This window comes from Ceratotherium simum, chromosome 16 (genome assembly GCF_057802395.1).
Source record: "Ceratotherium simum simum isolate JZ-2026a chromosome 16, ASM5780239v1, whole genome shotgun sequence".
Classification (NCBI taxonomy): domain Eukaryota; kingdom Metazoa; phylum Chordata; class Mammalia; order Perissodactyla; family Rhinocerotidae; genus Ceratotherium; species Ceratotherium simum.
In genome coordinates this window covers 11,926,273-11,944,736 of record NC_141915.1, presented here as the reverse complement: position 1 = coordinate 11,944,736, position 18,464 = coordinate 11,926,273, and the positions used below count along the sequence as shown (strand labels likewise).

At 45.3% G+C, this 18,464-nt stretch overlaps 1 protein-coding gene and 1 pseudogene across 2 annotated transcripts; both read left to right on the top strand.

The window, feature by feature from the left end:
• The first annotated feature begins 45 nt into the window (after positions 1 to 45).
• LOC101390581 (uncharacterized) lies at positions 46 to 8,144 on the top strand (annotated as a pseudogene). The gene is made up of 2 exons (XR_015554648.1): positions 46 to 484; positions 4,939 to 8,144. The product of XR_015554648.1 is annotated as an uncharacterized LOC101390581 (transcript).
• A 5,812-nt stretch (positions 8,145 to 13,956) lies between these two features.
• Positions 13,957 to 18,105, top strand: ZNF232 (zinc finger protein 232). Its single transcript, XM_087440582.1, is given in 5 exon segments — positions 13,957 to 14,352; positions 14,354 to 14,443; positions 14,608 to 14,761; positions 17,302 to 18,026; positions 18,028 to 18,105. Coding segments are annotated over 5 exon segments (1,383 nt in total). The 5' UTR covers positions 13,957 to 13,983; the 3' UTR covers positions 18,073 to 18,105.
• The last annotated feature ends 359 nt before the right edge of the window (positions 18,106 to 18,464 follow it).

Sequence of the window (18,464 nt, the reverse complement as noted above, 5' to 3'; positions counted from 1 at the left end):
GGAGAGAACGGGCAGTCCCGGTCGCCAGCTCCCCCGAGGGGCCGCGGCTCCCAGTGACGGGTTGCGGTGGGGCACAATGGCCGAGGCCGCGGAGGAGGCGCTGAGTGAGGGGGACACTGGGGGTGGCCCGGCGACGAGGCCCCGCAGTGGCCGCGCGTGCGGAGCTGGGCGCCCGGGCTCCGGTCTTCTGCCTGTCTGGCCGAGCCGCCAGGGCCCGGTCCGGCTTGGCCCGTCCCTTGGGTTCGCACTCGCAGCCCCCACCCCGCAGCTTTGAGGTCCTCCCGGCGGCTCGCCAGCCACCGGCCCGCTGGCTCCTGGCCCGGGACTGGCAGGATGGCTCTTCCTAGCCCGGCGCCTCCAGAACTGTCTCCGTGCCCAGAGACGGAGCGGGACGCGGCCGAGCACTGTGCTCTACCAGTCCATGCACAAGGCGACCTCTGCGAGGACCGAGTGCAGGACAGTGCAGGGGACAGGGGCTTGCTGGGTAAGGAGCTTCTTCAGCGACTCGAAAGTTATTCATGGGGACCTTTTGACCTTCGCAAAATGAAATTTCTTTTGGGTTGGATGAGTGTCAGGGTGGTGGCTTCTTGCAATTTGAGCAAGCATCGCAGACTTCTAAATCCCTCGGGGATACAGAACTGCCTCTGTTCCCTGTTTTGAAATGTCTTCTCTAAAAAGTCAGAGGCTCACTGCCCCAAAATGCCTCTAGCAAATAAAAGGAGACAGCCTGATGCCTTGCACTTATGCTGACTCTAAATTTTAGATTTTAGTACAAATCTAAAATCTGTTGTGATGAAAGAGCTGTCAGTCACTACAGTTGGAGGGTTAGATCTTAGACTGCTCTCAGAATCCAGAATATTTGCACTTTGAATGGGAGACTGACACAATAAGTGTTAATTTAGAAAAAGTATTTTCACAGTAGTGAAAGATAAATAGATAAAATTAGAGGAAGGCAGGAAACAGACCTGTTTTGAGACTGTTGAAATAGTCCGGAAGAGAGAATGATATACTCCTGATTTATAATGTTAAGAGTTGAAAGGAAAAACCGATAAAAGAGATATTTTAAGAACAATTGAAAATCAAGAGAGGAGACAAGGTCAAATGATCTTGAGTTTGCAAAACAATATGACCGTGTATAACTAAAAGTTAAATTTTGTGTCTCATATTTTATGTACTTATTTTTCTCCTAATACTTACCTAGTGCCTACTATGCGGCAGGCACCATTCTAAGTGCTTTATATTCATTCATTTAATCCTTATCAACCCTATGAAGCAGGTGAAAACCCTACAAAGGTGGAAACCCCGTGAAATAGGTAAGGTACAGAGAAGTTAGGAAATGTGTCTAAGGTTTCCAGTTAGAGAGTGACAGAGGCAGAATTTGAACTAAGTCTGGTTCCTGAGTCTGTGCTCTTAACCACTTTCTCAGAAAGACCTTCTACAGGAGGGAGGACCTGATTTGGACTTGGAAGGCAGAGGTGAACTTGGCTCTTTAGAGCAGCAGTTTTGAATTGGGCTGTATTCATTCACTGAATAGGTAATTACTGAGTGAATACAATGTGCCAAACTCTATTCTAGGCACTGGGATATAACAGTGAACAATACCCCTGCCCATACGGAGTAAAGGAAGATAACATCAGATGACTATGTTGGGACCAGATTATGGACATCTTTCAAAGTCAAATGAAAGAAAGTTAGATCTGATACAGTAATAAATAGGAGAATTAAAGGTTTTTGAACAGTGATTAACATGATGAAAGTGATGTATAACTAACAGTATTGTCCAGTCTGAATTGGAGCAGGAAAATCTTGGTGTCAAGATTATTAACCAAGTAACAAAATTTAAACTGTCCATTATTTACTGAATGCTAACTGTGTGCCAGGTGTTAATTCTAGCACTTTACGTGTATTGACTCATTTAATCCTCACAAAACCTCTCTTAAGTACTATTACTGTCCACATTTTACAGATGAGGAAACAGAGGCACAGAAAGGTTAAGTAACTGAAGGCCACACAGCAAGTAAATGGTAGAGGCAGACCCAGGAGTCTGTATCCAGAGCCCATGTTCTTAACCACTATGCTCCACTCTCTTATGATAATCTAGTGAAATCCGGAAAGCTACAAGAGTGGTGTCAGTGGGAAATGAGTCGGATGGAAAGACTGACATTTTGTTTTTCTGAAAAATCAATTGGACTTCATAGTAAGTGTATTAGTTTCCTAGGGCTGCTATAACAAATTACCACAAACTGGCTGGCTTAAAACAACAGAAATTTATTTCCTCACAGTTATGGAGTCTACAAGTCCAAAGTCAAGGTGTTGGCAGGGCCATGCTCCCTCTGAAGCCTCTATAGGAGGATCCTTTCCTGCCTCTTCCAGCTTCTGGTAGCCCCAGGGGTTCCTTGGCTGTGGCAGCATAACACCAATCTCTGCCTCCATGTTCATACAGCTGTCTTACCTGTGTCTCTGTGTGCAAATGTCCCTCTTCTTATAATGACACCAGTCATATTGGATTTAGAGCCCACCCTAACAACCTCATTTTAACTTGATTACATCTGCAAAGACCCTATTTCCAAATAAGGTCACATCCACAGGTTCCAGATAGACATGAATTTGGGGGGGATACCATTCAACCCAGTACAGTGGGGAAAAATTATTTAAGAAAACATAAGATTGGGAGCTTGGGGGAGGGCATTATCAGAGACAAGAATATTAGGAAAGCATGCCAGTTTCAGAATTGTTAATTTAAAAATAAACTGGTTTCTAAGAGAAAACATTTACCATTTCACTTGGCGATGAGATGTAGATTTTGTCCAGGAAGGCCAGCTGGCTTTTTAACTGGGCCTTATGCTCTGATCACCAGGTTTCGGGGTCTGGCCCTCCACTTTCCAGGTCCAGAAATTTTACATTGTCAGTGTACCTATCCAGAATTGTTCAGGCCAGGGAAATAGACTTAATGCTATCCAAATCACAAGAGAGTGATGTAAAAACCAGGGAAAAATACAACTGCCTGATCAGAAGTTGAGTAGGCTGTCAACACATTCTATCTCTGGGAAAACCTATAGAAGAAGCTAAATTCTAATCAGAAGTTTGCTTAGTGGGCATGGAAGCAAAGCAGAGGCATTATCTGGGTAATATTAATGCATGTGTCATCCAATTCTGATCACTTGGTATATCTGCCTGCTCTTGGGGGGAGGGTGGCTGTCTGCCAAGGGGACAGAATACCCCCATCAGGTGGAGTGAGCACCCTCCCCCTGAATCAGTGCTGGAGACACAGGCCCATTTTTACTCTCTGGCTCTATCTTTTCTAAACTGTAACGTAGTGTTTCTTCAGATGGGCTTTAATACAAGCAATTGGGTTGGGCTGTCTTTTTTTTTTTTGTGGGGAAGATTGGCCCTGAGCTAACATCAGATGCCAATCCTTCTCTTTTTTGCTGAAGAAGATTGGCCCTGGGCTAACATCTGTGTCCATCTTCTCTACTTTATATGGGACGCTGCCACAGCATGGCTTGACAAGTGGTGCCTCAGCGCGTGCCCAGTATCCGAACCTGTGAACCCCGGGCCACGAAAGAGCAGTGCATGCACTTAACCGCTACACCACCGGGCCGGCCCCTCCACTGTCTTGATTATAATCATACTCCACTCATGCTCCTCTTGAAACCAGGTCCTGGTAACCTTGATTGGACTTAGGAGTTCCAGGATCTCCCTACTTACTTCTTTGAGTTATTTCTACATAGAGATAATTTCAGCCATTATGTGTTGATACTTGCTGGATAATTATTAAAGAGTAATATTTTCTAAGTTCTATTGGCATCTTTACTTTGCTCCTATGTAGGGATAGCAAGCCTATCCCATCCTTCGTTTACCTCCACTACTCTCTGTGCTCCCCCACACACCCATGACGGATTTAAGTAATCCACACTTTGCCTGTGGGCTGTTGCCCACGAACAGCCTCAGCACTTAAAGTGGTGCTTTAAGGCAACTACTTTTCAATCCTTCATAGTTGACACTTGAGATAAAACCTACTTTCCATTCTTCCCCCTGTATATTGAGTATATCCACTAAATGGCCAAGAAGATGAAACTGTAATGAAGGGTCTCACCTCTCAGGCAAAAATCATGTCATAAACAGCTTTAGCAGTACCTGGGCTGCTCTAGATCTACCTAACTGCCCTTCTCACCTACAGAGGGGCTCCCAACAAACAAGTTTATCCTGTGTGATCCCCCACAGCCCTGCTCTCTCCCCTGCCACCCCTGATTAGAGTAGAAGTTGACACTTGACCTAAACTGGGACAACTGATTCTTTTATCTAACATTTTGGAACTGGAACTAAGAAATTCTAGTTCATCCAGGGTTGGTCTTTTCATTTTAAGATCCAGGAGCTAAGGTAATAAAGGAGAAAGACAGTCTGCAGTGAGAAGAATGAAGTGGACTCAAATTTTTTTCCCCCACTGAGGAAGATTCGCCCTGAGCTAACATCCGTTGCCAATACTCCTGTTTTTTTGCTTGAGGTAGATTAGCCCTGAGCTAACACCTGTGCCAATCTGCCTCTATTTTTTTGTATTTGGGCACTGCCACAGCATGGCTGGTGAGTGGAGTAGGTCCGTTCCTGGGATCCAAACCCGCAAACCCGGGCCACCGAAGCAGAGCATGCGGAACTTTAACCACTCAGCCACGGGGCCAGGCCCTGGACTCAAATTCTGATTCAGTAGCTCTCCCATGTGTTTCTGACAATCAGCCAAGTTTGGGAACTGCTTTTATAAACCATAGAGACCAAAGTTAGGTTTAGAAGTCTTTCTCTACGATTATAAAACCATTTTTGAGACTTTAGAAGCTCAATCCAAACCTAGGAATGTTTTACTTTGATTATTTGCTGCCCCTTCTAAGAATTTATTTTCTCCTAACCTGAGAAGGTAACCATTTATGCTTTTAATTTATGTTTCAGATAATGAAAAGAAAACTAAGAAGAAGGAACGGAAGCTAAAGCAGGAAATTTCTGAAGAAATAGAATCAGGACACCCAATACAAGTACACCAAGGATCTAAATTCTTAGGACCCAGTGAATTTAAGAACAGCCTGGAGAGACAACAGGTAAACTCATCAGAGGCTGGACTGCTACCATCCTCTTTTGAGGATAGGGGGTTCAGTCAAGTGAGCATTACCCTTAAGAAAACCCTTATAGGAGAGGGAAAACTTGAGTGTGATAAGAACGTGAGAATTTGTGATCTGTGCCCATTTGTTACATATCAGAGAGTTTCTGCAGAGGAGAGAACCTATAGGTGCAAGGCATGTGGCCAGAGCTTCAAACAGAAGTCAGAACTTACTCAGCATTGGAAAATCCATACCATAAAGAGAATCCATAAGTGCAATGAGTGTGGGAAGGTTTTCAATAGGAGCTCAAACCTGGTTATACAACGAAGAATTCACACAGGAAGGAAACCTTATGTTTGTGGTGACCGTGGCAAAGACTTTAGTCAGAGCTCCAATCTCGTTCGACATCAGTGAATTCATAGTGAGGAGAATCCCTACAAATGTAATCAGTGTGGAAAAGCTTTCAGGGGAAGCTCAAACCTTATCCTGCACCAGAATTCTCATAGTGGAGGGAAGCCATATATATGTAATGAATGTGGAAAGGCCTTCAATCAAAGCTCAGATCTTCTTATACATCACAAAATTCACAGTGGAGAGAAACTCTATGACTGTAATGACTGTGGGAAAGCATTCAGTCAGAGCTCACATCTTGTTACCCACAAGAGAATTCATGCTGAGGAGAAACCGTATGAATGCAGCAAATGCAGAAAAGCCTTCAGGCAGAGTTCCCTTCTTACTCAGCATCAAAGAATCCATAGTGGAGAAAAACCCTACGAATGCCCGGAATGTGGGAAGGACTTCAGTGGGCACACAGTTTTTCTTAAACATCAGAGACTTCCTATTGGAGAAAAACTTGAATATGAGAAAGCTTTTAGTTCAGATTCAGAACTTAATGGACAGCAGAGAATTCACAAGGAAAAGAAGCCTTATTAATGTAATGAATGTGGAAAAACCTTCTGAGGCAGCTCGGATTTTATTAGACATCAAACAATTCACACTGGAGAAAAACCTTATGAGTGCAGTGAATGTGGAAAGGCCTTCAGTAGGAACTTAGTCCTTATAGAACATCAGAGAATCCATACAAGTGAGAGGCCTTATAAATGCAGTGAATGCCTTTTGGGAGAGCTCAGAACTGATTCAGCATCAAAGAATTCACAATGGAAAGAAACCCTATGAATACAATCAGTGTTCCAAGACTTTTAACCAGAGCTCAGACCTTATTCGACATCATAGAATTCATAGTGGAGAAAAGCCCTATGAAGGTAATGAATGTGGAAAAGCCTTCAGATGGGGCTCAGACCTTGTTAGGCATCAGAAAATTCATACTGGAGAGAAAGTTTACGAACATAATGAATGTGGAAAAACTTTCCATCAGAGCTCAGGTCTTACTCAGCATCAGAGAAACCACACAGGATCATAACCCTAAGAAGACAGTAATGATATAGATGATAGATAGATAGATAGATAGATAGATAGATAGATAGATAGATAGATAGATAGGTGGATGGATGGATATAGATATCTACATATATATATATAGATATTTGTCTGTTTTTAATTACTGTTGTGTCTACCTAGCCATCATAACTACTTGGAAAATTCTAAGCTTCCTAAGAGCAGTTTCCATTGGATTCACTTTAGAGTACTTAGCCTCAGGCCATGTGCAGGTATGTCCTTCCTAAAGGCTTCCCACAGAAACCTTGATGGGGTAAGCCTGTAATTACATTTTCACCCCTTTATCATCAGAGATCCCACACCACGAGAAATCTTGCAAATGGAGGAACTTGCATATAAAACACCTACAGCATCACAGAATGGTGTCTTGCGTGTCCTATTCAGCAGCACCAGGACTCTGAGAGCTTTCCCCCTGTCTTTTTATCCATAATATGAACCATCCCAGGGGAATATAAGGGATGCTATCCTGAACTCCAGGGTGGAAGGTCCTTCCTGGGACAGAGTCTAATCCCAAAGTCTGCAAATGATCCTGAGGTTGTCTCATTAGAATAAATGTCAATATGTAGGTTAGGGAGTTTGAGCTTGTTTCTCTATTCCTAGTAAAATTAGATACAGAAGCAGCTAATTTAATTAGGAAAAGGAAGTGGATAGGAAGTCAGAGGACAGTTGCCTTTTTCATGTAAGCGTGGAAGTTGTGACTAAATCTCTTCTGTAGGATTTAAAAGTTTAATGGCGGGGCCGGCCCCATGGCTTAGAGGTTGAGTGCGTGCGCTCCGCTGCTGGCGGCCCAGGGTTGGGATCCCAGGCGCGCACCGACGCACCACTTCTCCGGCCATGCTGAGGCCGCGTCCCACATACAGCAACTAGAAGGATGTGCAGCTATGACATACAACTATCTGCTGGGGCTTTGGGGGGAAAAATAAATAAAGTTTAAAAAAAATAAAAAATAAATAAAAGTTTAATGGCACTTTGGCATCTGACATACTGACACTCCAGGCTCTGTCATTTTTATCTGTGTGATCTTAGGCAAGTTTGTTGTACATTTCTAAGCCTTGGTTTTCTTATCTGTAACATCAAGATAATGACCCCTCCCTGTGGGGCTGTTGTGAAGATGGAATGAGACACTTTTCTTCAGCACTAACGTAGTTCTAGACACACAGCAGACAACAGACGGCCGCTGTTGTGATCAGCAGTTCCCCTGGGCAGTGATTATCTCAGGCACTCCGAAGGAAAGGAGACATGTTCTCTCCTGCTAAAGGCTTCTGGAAGATTACAGGATTCTGCATTTCCTGATCTTGCCTGAAGTTAGAAGGGGCTTGGCCTAGTGTAAGTAAATGGCAAGGAGTTGGGGCAGTGGGGGAGGAATTTATACAAATTTTCGAGGATGCTGTATCTTTTTTTCCTTTTTTGTGGTAAGAACACTTAACATGAGATTTACCCTCTTAAATTTTTAAGTGTGCGATATAGTATTGTTAACCGTAGGCACAATGTTGTACAGCAGATCTCTAGAACTTACTCGTCTTCCATAACTGAAACCGCACCTGGTGAACAGCAACTCCCTAATCCTCCCTCCCCCTGGCAACCACCATTCTACTCTCTGCTTCTATGAGTTTGACTATTTTAGATACTTACGTATAAGCAGAACCATGCGGTATTTGTCCTTCTGTAGGATGCTATATCTGGGAGAAACAAATTTAGCAGTTAATCTGAGAAACATGTCTATAGTACTACAGAGTTGAATTAGGACTTTTCTTGGAGAGGCTGGGATTAAGCTGTTTTATGATAGTATTGAGAGATCAGATCAATAAATACCCTGCAAATATGACAGGGAGAGAACTGTAATTCCTGTAGGTGGCTTAACTGGTTTTGAGAAGGTAATAATCAGAGAGAATGAGGAAGTCTTAACTTTTTCATATCAGACAGCAAATTTGAGTGAGTTGGGTAAGGTTCTTTGGACTATTATTTCAGAGGAGCCGAGGCCCTGTGGCGTGGTTTAACCTTTGCATTCTTATAACTCCTCGGGCTCTCCAGTCCAGTGACCTTTCTACTGCATCCCATCCATCGTCCTTCCCTGGTTTTTACCCTTTTCCTACTAGATACCATTGTCCGACACTTCAACAACTACTCTTTGACCAATATCTTTGCCTCGTTTACCTTTTTGCCTCATTGTCCTTCAATCACATGTACCTAGCCAAAACAAAAACCCACCGTGGACAGCCCTGACTGGCCTCCTTTTCCCAGCCTGCACCTGGGTTGAGGAAGCTTATGCCTTTGGGCGCTCAACATTAATGCAATCTCTAGTCAGCATTCTCTCCTGTTGTCTCTGATAACCACTTCATACCTTCCCTCCCTCTTTACACAGCCAACCACCCACCCACCACCCCTTCTTAGCATCTGATCTGTTACTTCACAGAGAAATTAGAGACCTTTACACAGAAACATTTTCAACTTTCTGCTCCCATCCTCACCCCTCAGCCATCTCTCATACACTGTATCCACCTCCGTCTTTGCTCCCTTCTCAAAAGAAGAACTCCTCTTTCTATCTGTGCTTCCTGTCCCATTCCCTCTGGGACCTCACTCCATCCACTTACCCCATCTCTTTCCTATATCCTCACCTCTCTTCTCCACAACTCACTTCTCCTTCCCAAATGTGAAAAAATATGTTCAAGTGTCTTCCATCCTAAAAAACAAAACAAACAAAATTGAACCCTCCCTCGACCCCATTTTTAGCTTATATCATCTCCCTTCATAGCCAATTTTTTATCTAGAGACTTGTCTGCATTCATCGTCTCCAATTCTTTTTTTTTTTTTTGCTGAGGAAGATTCACCCTGAGCTAACATCTCTTGCCAATCTTGCCTCTATTTTCTATGTGAGCTGGCACCACAGCATGGCCACTGATAGATGAGTAGTGTAGGTCCACCCCTGGGAACCAAACCCAGGCCACTAAAGTGGAGTGCACTGAACTTAACCACTAGGCCACCAGGGCTGGCCACATCATCTTCAATTCTTTGTGTCTCTTCCTCAACCCATTGAGGTCCCTCTCCCAACACTCTATCAAATCTGCTTTTACCAAGCACACTAGTGACATTGATTACTAAATCTACTCCTTATCTAGCTCCCTTCTTCCAAACCATTTCTTCCCTGAAGCAGGATGGGTTTGAATGTAGCAGTTGAGGATGTTGAAAACATAGCAGGTAAATATGTTGATGTCCCTTGGCTGGAGCTAGAGTGCAAATCATTTCTCCTTCTAGCTTCTGAATCTCTGATGAAATAAAGATTTGGAGGAAGTTTCTCCCTACTTTGAAGTCGATGAGATTAGAAGACCTAAACTTCTGGTAAAGGATGTGACATTATGACCATGTCTTGTATGGTGGGGCATGAGTTAAGCCTGTGGTAAGAGGGCCTTGAACAGCAGGCAGCAAGTTTGGAAGGACTGGTTTCTCTGTCTCTGGAGTTTGATTAGAATCTTGGGTAAAATGGTTTCTCCTGATTACCTGTGAAAGGTATCCACGACCATTTTTGTGGATGTGTGATCAAGGAGACTGTACCCCCATGTACTTTCTTTCCTCTTAGCATAAAGGATCTCTGGATCGGATCTGGCAGCACCTTTAGATGCTGAGAGTGAAGTGCAGTAAGGCTTCTCCAAGCCTTGGTTTTCCATTGCTGTTATAGTAGCTTTGAAACAGTTCACCTTTCTAATCCATCATATACACCACTATTTGATTATCTTCAAACACTGCTTTCATCATCTCACACACAAACACATGTAAACTCACATTCAAAAAAAGAGCCAATAGGGTGTAGTGGTTGAGTTCGCATGCTCTGCTTCAGTGGCCCGGGGTTTGCAGATTTGGATCCCAGGCACAGACCTACGCACCGCTTATCAAGCCACGCTGTGGCAGCATCCCATATAAAGTAGAGGAAGATGGGCATGGATGTTAGCCCAGGGCCAGTCTTCCTCAGCAAAAAAAAACAAACAAAAAAAGAGGAGGATTGGCAATGATGTTCGCTCAGGGCTAATCTTCCTCCAAAAAAAAGAGCCCATGGCTGCCCATTACCTAAAGTAAAAGTTCTTAGCTTGGCATTTAATATGCTGTCTCATCAGATCCCATACAAATTGGTCTCTCACTTCATGAAACCCTCAAGTTCAGGGTCTGGTCTAATCACTGTCCCTAAACAGCTATTGCATTGTGCTAACTTCTTTAAGGTCCAGTTTTCTATCTCAGGCCCTCTGACCCCCTGTAGCTTTTAGAGTCCTTACCACTTACACTTTTTCTTTAAATACGGGTAACATGTCTGACAAGTTCTGTCAGGCACACACTCAATTCTTTAAAAGGAAATGCCTTGGCAATTTTTTTTTTCACATTGTTCATTGTAAGAAAAAATCAAACACTGAAACAATTTGTTTGAATGAACAAACCTTCGTTTCTCTGATCTCACAGTTCACGGGAAGCCGTTATTATACTGTCAATCTTTTATGGATGTTCTCTTGCTTCCTTTACACTCCCAACTACCTAGACGTTGAGCTTTTTGAAAGCAGGGAACTGTGTGTGTGTATCCTCCCACCTCCAACCCAGACCCAGGTTTATATATATATATATTTGTTCAATAAAAGCTTGAATGAATGTCCAAGTTTATAATTGTCTAGTTTTTTTCATTGAAAACTATGCTCATTACAAGAGCTGAGTATGTGTAATTTTCTTTCTTGCTTTTCTTTCTCTTCTAGATATAAGCATAAACTATACATTGCAGAAAAAACTCTGGTTAAACATATCTTGCTTGGGCAAAGTATCCATTTATTTCAAATTAAACTTCGTGGCTGGTTTCTAGTTACATATTTTAATGATTCCCATTTAGAAGTGTTTGCCTGAAAGCAGTGCTTCGTGTTACATCTAAATGTAATTCCTCTGCAGCACTCTCTTGAGATCTTCCACCCCTGAGTCAGGGTTGTTTTATAAACATTTAGCTGGTACACACAATTTTGGTAATTTATATTGTGCTAGAAGATCATCTAGGTTTTCAAATTTCATCTAGGTTTTCAAATATGCTACTATAAAGTTGAATGTAATAGTCTTTAATTCTTTTAATCTCTTCTGAATCTGTGATTATGTTTTATTTCTCATTCCTACCCTTGTTAGTTTTTATTTCTTTTTCTTAATCAGGCTCTAAACAAGTTTCTCTACTTTATTTCTCTTTTCAAAGACATCGGCATTTGAATTTATCCCTTCTACTATTTTTAATTTTTCCGTTTCATTAATTAGTTTTTATCTTTATTGAGTCACTGTTCCTTGCTTCTCTGGGTTTATTTTACTATGCTTTTAAGGTTTCTTAAGGTGAATTTTGAATTCTTTTATATCTGTATTCGTTAATTAGGGAGGTAATTAAGGCTATACATTTTCAAGTATGGCTGTTGCTGGGTCCCATAGATTTTACCATGAAGCGTTCTTTTCATTGCCTTCTAGACAGTTTGTAATTTTGCTTTTGATCCAACTGGATTCTTTCTTGTTTTTGCTGGTTTGCACAAGTTCTAGTGCATTCTATTTTTTCCTTGTTACAATTTGTTCCACTGTACTTTTCCGTTCTCATAATGGTTACGTTGCCTTCCCTAGAGCTCATAATCAGATGCATATTTCTCTATTATTATTGGAAAACAAGACAGCAATAATTCCCTCTATCAACAAGTCCTATTTCCCCCAGCCCAATACACTGAAACCTTAGATTTCTTTTTTTCTCCTCCCCGCGGACTGCTTTTTATTTGTCAATGGACACGGGTAGGTCGGTGGTTGGGAATATTTTCTCCTTGAGGGTACCTTCTTCCTCAGCTGTGACCCTCTGGTCAGGTCTGGAAGACGTAACTGGAAAACAACATGCAGGAGGAAGTGCTGCAACCGGCCGTGCCCGGGGCTAGAACTGCCCAGCCGTTGCAGCCAGCCTGGCCGGCCCCTAGGGGACCGCTGCACAGAGCTGCGCGGCGCGCCAACCGCTGGTCAAATGGGCCGCTCGCGCCGGCCCGCCTCCGCGCGCGGGGCCGCAGATCCCGGAGGCCTCCCGGCGCGGCCGCGCGAGGTCGCTGTGCTCAGCGGAGCGCTCGCGTCCTGCCGCTGCCGTCCGGCTCCGGCCAGGCTCGCGCTCTCCGGCCTCGCGTGGTGACCGCGGGCCGGCAGAAAGACGGCGCCGGGAGGCCTCTAGGCGGTGGAGGCGGCGGCCGCGGCTGCGCAGGCGCACACCTCCCGGCACGGCTGCGCGGGAGGGACCGGATGGGCCCCCGGGATCCCGCGAGGTGCGCCTCAGCGGCGGCTGCCGGCTGTGCTCCCGGAGGGCGGCGGCGGGTTCTGCGGAGAGCACAGCCGGCGGGCAGCCCTGGGAGGAGCCGAGGCCAGAGCTGCGCGTGTGCCCGCGGAGAGGGGTCCGGGTCCCCGCGGTCCCCGCGCTCCGCTGCGCGCGTTATGGCATGTGGTGTGGAGGGCGTGGGGGGCCGGTGCCCCTCTTCTCGCTTCTCGAGATCCCGGGGGGAAAGTGAACGGCAGAGTGGGGAATTGTAACTGGCCCGGACTGCAGCCCCGTCCCCGGGGCTATCGGGTGGGCACCTGCCCGAGGCCGTGCGTAGACGTGGAGCTGGGGCTGGTGCCGCCGGGCGGCACCCTGACAGACAGGCTGCTGCGGTGGTCGTCCGCGCCTGCTTTGTCCTCGGCCAGCGGCCCGTTTGTGCGCTTTCCTGGCTTCTGGGCGCGTCCCACCTCCTTCCCTCTTAGATAATCCGAACGCTGGACACCGTACTCGAGAGAAGTCTTGCTCATAGCAGCTGTAACAGGACGCTGCTACAGCTCCTGGGCTTTTGAATAAGATCTAACCCCTTAGAAGGAATTTAAATATATATATATATTTTTGCTGCGGCCGCAACAGAAATTTGAGAAAAGGTGGTGGGGGTCATTTGGGAGGAGGCTGCCTCTCCAATACCTTTGAGAGAATCAATAATTGAAAACAGGCAAGTCACTTGCACTGAAAGCTGTTCGCCGCTAGGCTCTAAATCTGGAAACTGGGGTTTTGCTTCAAACTTGTTTCTTCCTGTGGACTCCCAGAACACTTCTTTTTCTGCTATTTGTTTCCTGCTGTAGCATTTATCTAGTGGTACTGTAGAAAACACTTTACATATCTGTCTACCAGATTGCAAGTTTCTCAAAGGCAGTGACTCTTAGTGGAATAGGATTCTGGGGAGGAAAAGGATGAAAGGGTATAGTACAGAGTTTGGCTCTTTGTAGATGCTGAGTGTATGTTTAATGAATGAAAAAAAAGAAGAATGATTTCTTGTGTTACAGGGTACCCCTGAAAGCCTCCAGCTGGTATGGGCCTTCTGCAGAGCTAGTCCAGGCTAGGATGGCTGTATCACTAACAGCAGCAAACCTTCTGGCCCTTCAGGGTACACAGGATCAAGAGAAGATTGTGATGATGGAGCCAAAGGAAGAGGAACAGGCTCGGGAGTACGAGACCAGGCTACATGGGCACCACTCTCCCAGTCAAGAGATCTTCCGCCAACGCTTCAGGCAGCTCTGCTACCAGGAGACTCCTGGTCCCCAGGAGGCCCTGAGCCAACTCCGGGTGCTCTGCTGTGAGTGGCTGAGGCCCGAAAGGCACACCAAGGAGCAGATCCTGGAGTTACTGGTGCTGGAACAATTCCTGACCATCCTGCCTGAGGAGCTCCAATCCTGGGTGCAGGGACATCACCCTAAGAGTGGAGAGGGGGCTGTGACTGTGTCGGAGGATTCAGAGAAAGGACTTGATGAACCGAGACTGCAGGTGGGAAGGGGAAATGTGATCTGTTGTGGGAGCCCGATCAGGGACCTTCAGGCTGGACAGAGGGGCAGCAGCAGGGGGAGTGGCCAAGTTCAGACCTCACTCAGGCCAGGTAGAGCAGTTAGCGTGTGTTTCTGTCTCTGTCTCTTCTGCCCTCAAGCCCGAATGAGACTCTAGCTCCTCTTCCTTCCCCTGTGCTGACTCTGAGGAGGCTCTCTAAAGTCTCCTTGGGAGCTTTGGTCCTACATAAACCGAGTGGTGCCTGATCACCTCCAGGTCCCAGGCCCTGCACGTGAACTTGCACAGGAAGAGCCACGGGAGGAGAAGGCACCTCTGGGAGCAGCCCAGGAGGCACGGAGCATCCAGCTCCAGCCTAAGGCGACTCAGCTTAAGTGTGAATCTCAGGAGACCCAGCCTTTCCCAGAGAGTGGTGAGGAGCAGGATTCTGTGGGGAGAGAGAGGAGGAAGAGGGAGTAGGAAGGGCACACAGCCGGTGCTCAGAAGTTGGCCGTCATCATCCTGGCCTTATTATTCTTACCTGTTAGCTGAGAGACTTAGCCGGTTTCATCACCTGTGAAATTAGGAATAATAATAATCTACCTCATAAGGTAGCTCTGAAGATTAAATAAAACTTATATCCAGCTATAAAGCCTCACCAGCATCTCCTAGCTTTAGAGAGCCCTAAAACAGGACCAGGAAATGTCTCATTCACTTCCTGCCTCATCATCTCCACTGCTCTTGACTCCTTCTAGTTCATAATACCTCTGCCCTGAGCTGGAGGCCAGCCTGGGGTCCTTCCTCTTCTAACTTCCCCATGCCGCCCAAAACACACTTGAAGCTGTAAAGCAACTCCTATGTGATTACAGCCTGTCATCACCTCTATCTACCACCTACCCCTATCTGAAAGCCCTGTTTGAAACTCCCTTATGTCAGCACTTACCTTCTACCCTTCAAATTTACTGCAAAAACTTCCCTCCCGGCCTGCATAGATCCTCTGTGAGGATCCTCACAGACGTCCTCTCCCCTCTCCCTGTGGCGTACTCTGGACTTAGAGCCGCAGGACTGTGAACTGTCCCCGCTCACCTCTGGAACGTCATGATCCATCGTAACGTAAGGTAGATATGTTGCTAATCAAGAAGATTCTTTTTTTTTTTTTGTGAGGAAGATCAGACCTGAGCTAACATCCATGCTAATCCTTCTCTTTTTGCTGAGGAAGACCAGCTCTGAGCTAACATCTATTGCCAATCCTTCTCCTTTTTTTTTTACCGCCCCCCCAAGCCCCAGTAGATAGTTGTATGTCATAGCTGCACATCCTTCTAGTTGCTGTATGTGGGACGCGGCCTCAGCATGGCCGGAGAAACGGTGCGTCGGTGCATGCCCGGGATCCTAACCCAGGCCGCCAGTAGTGGAGTGCGCGCACTTGACTGCTAAGCCACGGGGCCGGCCCAAGAAGATTCTATTTAATATTGGTTTTACACCACAACCCCATCACCAATCACCAGCATCTGAAAAATCAAATTCTTGTTAGCAACAAAGAGGGAAAAACTAGAAACGGAGATTAATCTTAGAGTCTATTCCAAAAGTATGTTTTTATTTCCTGGCACTTCCTTGCCTATCTTCCAGACTTTTTCTTGTCTCCTTTACTTCTCTTTAGTAAGTCTCTATTCATTTATCAACTTGATACTTTTAAAAAGAAGCTAGCTATCGTTTGATTTTTTTTCCAGCAAGCATGTTGCAGATTTCTTTCACCACAAGCTTTTAACCTGAAAAAACAAAAAGCGTTTTTTAAATCAAATGTTCTTGAGTTGTCTTAAAGCAATTGCTTTTTGTCCTCTTTAGACTATAGGGAGTGTTACAGATAATTAAAACACAAAAAGTCTTACAGGGCCGGCCCCATGGCTTAGCGGTTAAGTGCGCGCACTCTGCTGCTGGCGGCCCGGGTTCCGATCCCGGGCACACACGACGCACCGCTTCTCCGGCCATGCTGAGGCTGCATCCCACATACAGCAACTAGAAGGATGTGCAGCTATGACATACAACTATCTACTGGGGCTTTGGGGAGAAAATAAATAAATAAATAAATAAAAAGTGTTACAGACCTTTAAAAACAAAAAGGCAGAGCACTCTTCTCTTCCTTTTTTAAGGAGCAGGTCAAAGGGAAAGGCAGAGAGCACCAAGCAGGGAGGCACGGAACTGCAGTTCCTTCAGTAAAGGAGACGGCCGCTTGGGGATCTTTTGCAGCAGCTGTAGATTTATGGGGCTGGAATCAATGGGAAGAGGTGCAGGGTGCAGAGTCAGGAGGGGCAGAGTGAGTCTGTCTTTAGGAACATCCTTTCCCTAACCCTGTGATTCTTCTTTCTTGTTTTTCCCTTCCCTCACAACGTCAGTTGACCACTCCCCAATTTCTTGAAAATATTATTTTTTCTCATAGTTTTAAAGAGTAAATCTTAAAAAGAAGATTCTGCTTTGAAACTTATTTTATTTTTCAAATAACATTTTTGCAGTGTTCCATTAAGGAATAATTAGAAAAAACAGGAGGAAAAGAAAAAAGAAGAAACACCCTTCCCCGCACAGTCCCATCACCAAGAGATAACCATTGTTCGTATTTAAGAAAACACCTGGGAGGCCGGCCCCGTGGCGCAAGCGGTTAAGTGCACGCGCTCCACTGCGGCGGCCTGGGGTTCGCCGGTTTGGATCCCGGGTGCGCACCGACGCACTGCTTGGCGAGCCATGCTGTGGCGGTGTCCCATATAAAGTGGAGGAAGGTGGGCACGGATGTTAGCCCAGGGCCAGTCTTCCTCAGCAAAAAAAAAAAGAGGAGGATTGGCAGATGTTAGCAGAGGGCTGATCTCCTCACAAAGAAAATACCCTTCTAGACTTTGTTGTGTGTATGTTGAATATTTTTTAAGCTTTTATTTTCATGCCAGAAATATAAATCCTAATCCAAGTGTCATTTCTCCGTACATCCAGAACAGGTATATTTACATTTTCCATCGGTTGTTGCAGAAGATGACCCGGAGCCCGAGGACAAAGGATCATCGCCACAACCGCCCATTGGTGACGTGGAATCACAGGTGGTCTCAGAAAAACTCGCCACCGGCGCCTCTACATTTGAATCTACCTCTGCAGTTGAGGGCACTTTAGAGCAGCAGCAGAGAAATCCCAAAGTGGAGAGACTGAGGCGGTCCCCTGCCCAGGGGAAAAGTTCCAGGCAGATGGTTGTCACCCATAAGAAAACTCCAACAGAGAAGAAAGACCATGAATGTAGTGAATGTGGTAAAGCCCTCATTTATAACTCACATCTTATAACCCACCAGAGAATTCATTCTGGAGAGAAACCCTGTAAGTGTAGCGACTGTGGGAAAACTTTTAATCAGAGCTCAAACCTCATTCAGCATCAGAGAATTCACACAGGGTAGAAACCCTATGAGTGTCATGAATGTGGGAAGTCCTTCAGGTGGAGTGCTCATCTTGTTCAGCATCAGAGGATTCATTCAGGAGACAAGGCCTATAATTGTAATGAGTGTGGGAAGGCCCTCAGTCAAAGCTCATATCTAAGTCACCATCTGAGAATTCACAGTGGAGAGAAACCTTTTATGTGTAAAGAATGTGGGAAAGCCTACAGGTGGAGTTCAGAGCTTATTAGACATCAGAGGGTTCATGCCAGAAAAGAGCCTTCCCAGTGTTCGGAAGGTGAGGAAGTCCCCGGACAGAATTGTACTTTTGTCTAATCAATTTTAGGACTAGATTCCATAAAAGTTATAAGCACCTTAAGGGTTTTCCTGTGTCTTTCTTGATTTAGGAGAAACTGTTTACCTGTTCCTACCTGCAGATCATCACTTCATGTCTGCTGATTAAGATGGCTGTATCAGGATGCCTTCTCCTGCGAGTAATAGCCAAAATGCCTGCTTCATTAGGGTTCTGGGCCTGACACAGAGCCGCTGCTCAGGCAGTGATAGTTTTTATATCAGTATTATTGTGAATGGCTCTTTGGTGCTGGCCCTTTCTCTCACCCACACTGGTCTGCCTCTCTGGACAGGGTCACATCTTCAAGTGTCCAGGCATAAAATAATCCACACTAGTCATTTGAACAGCGAAAGTTTAATATAAAGAAGTATTAACTACTAAAAGAG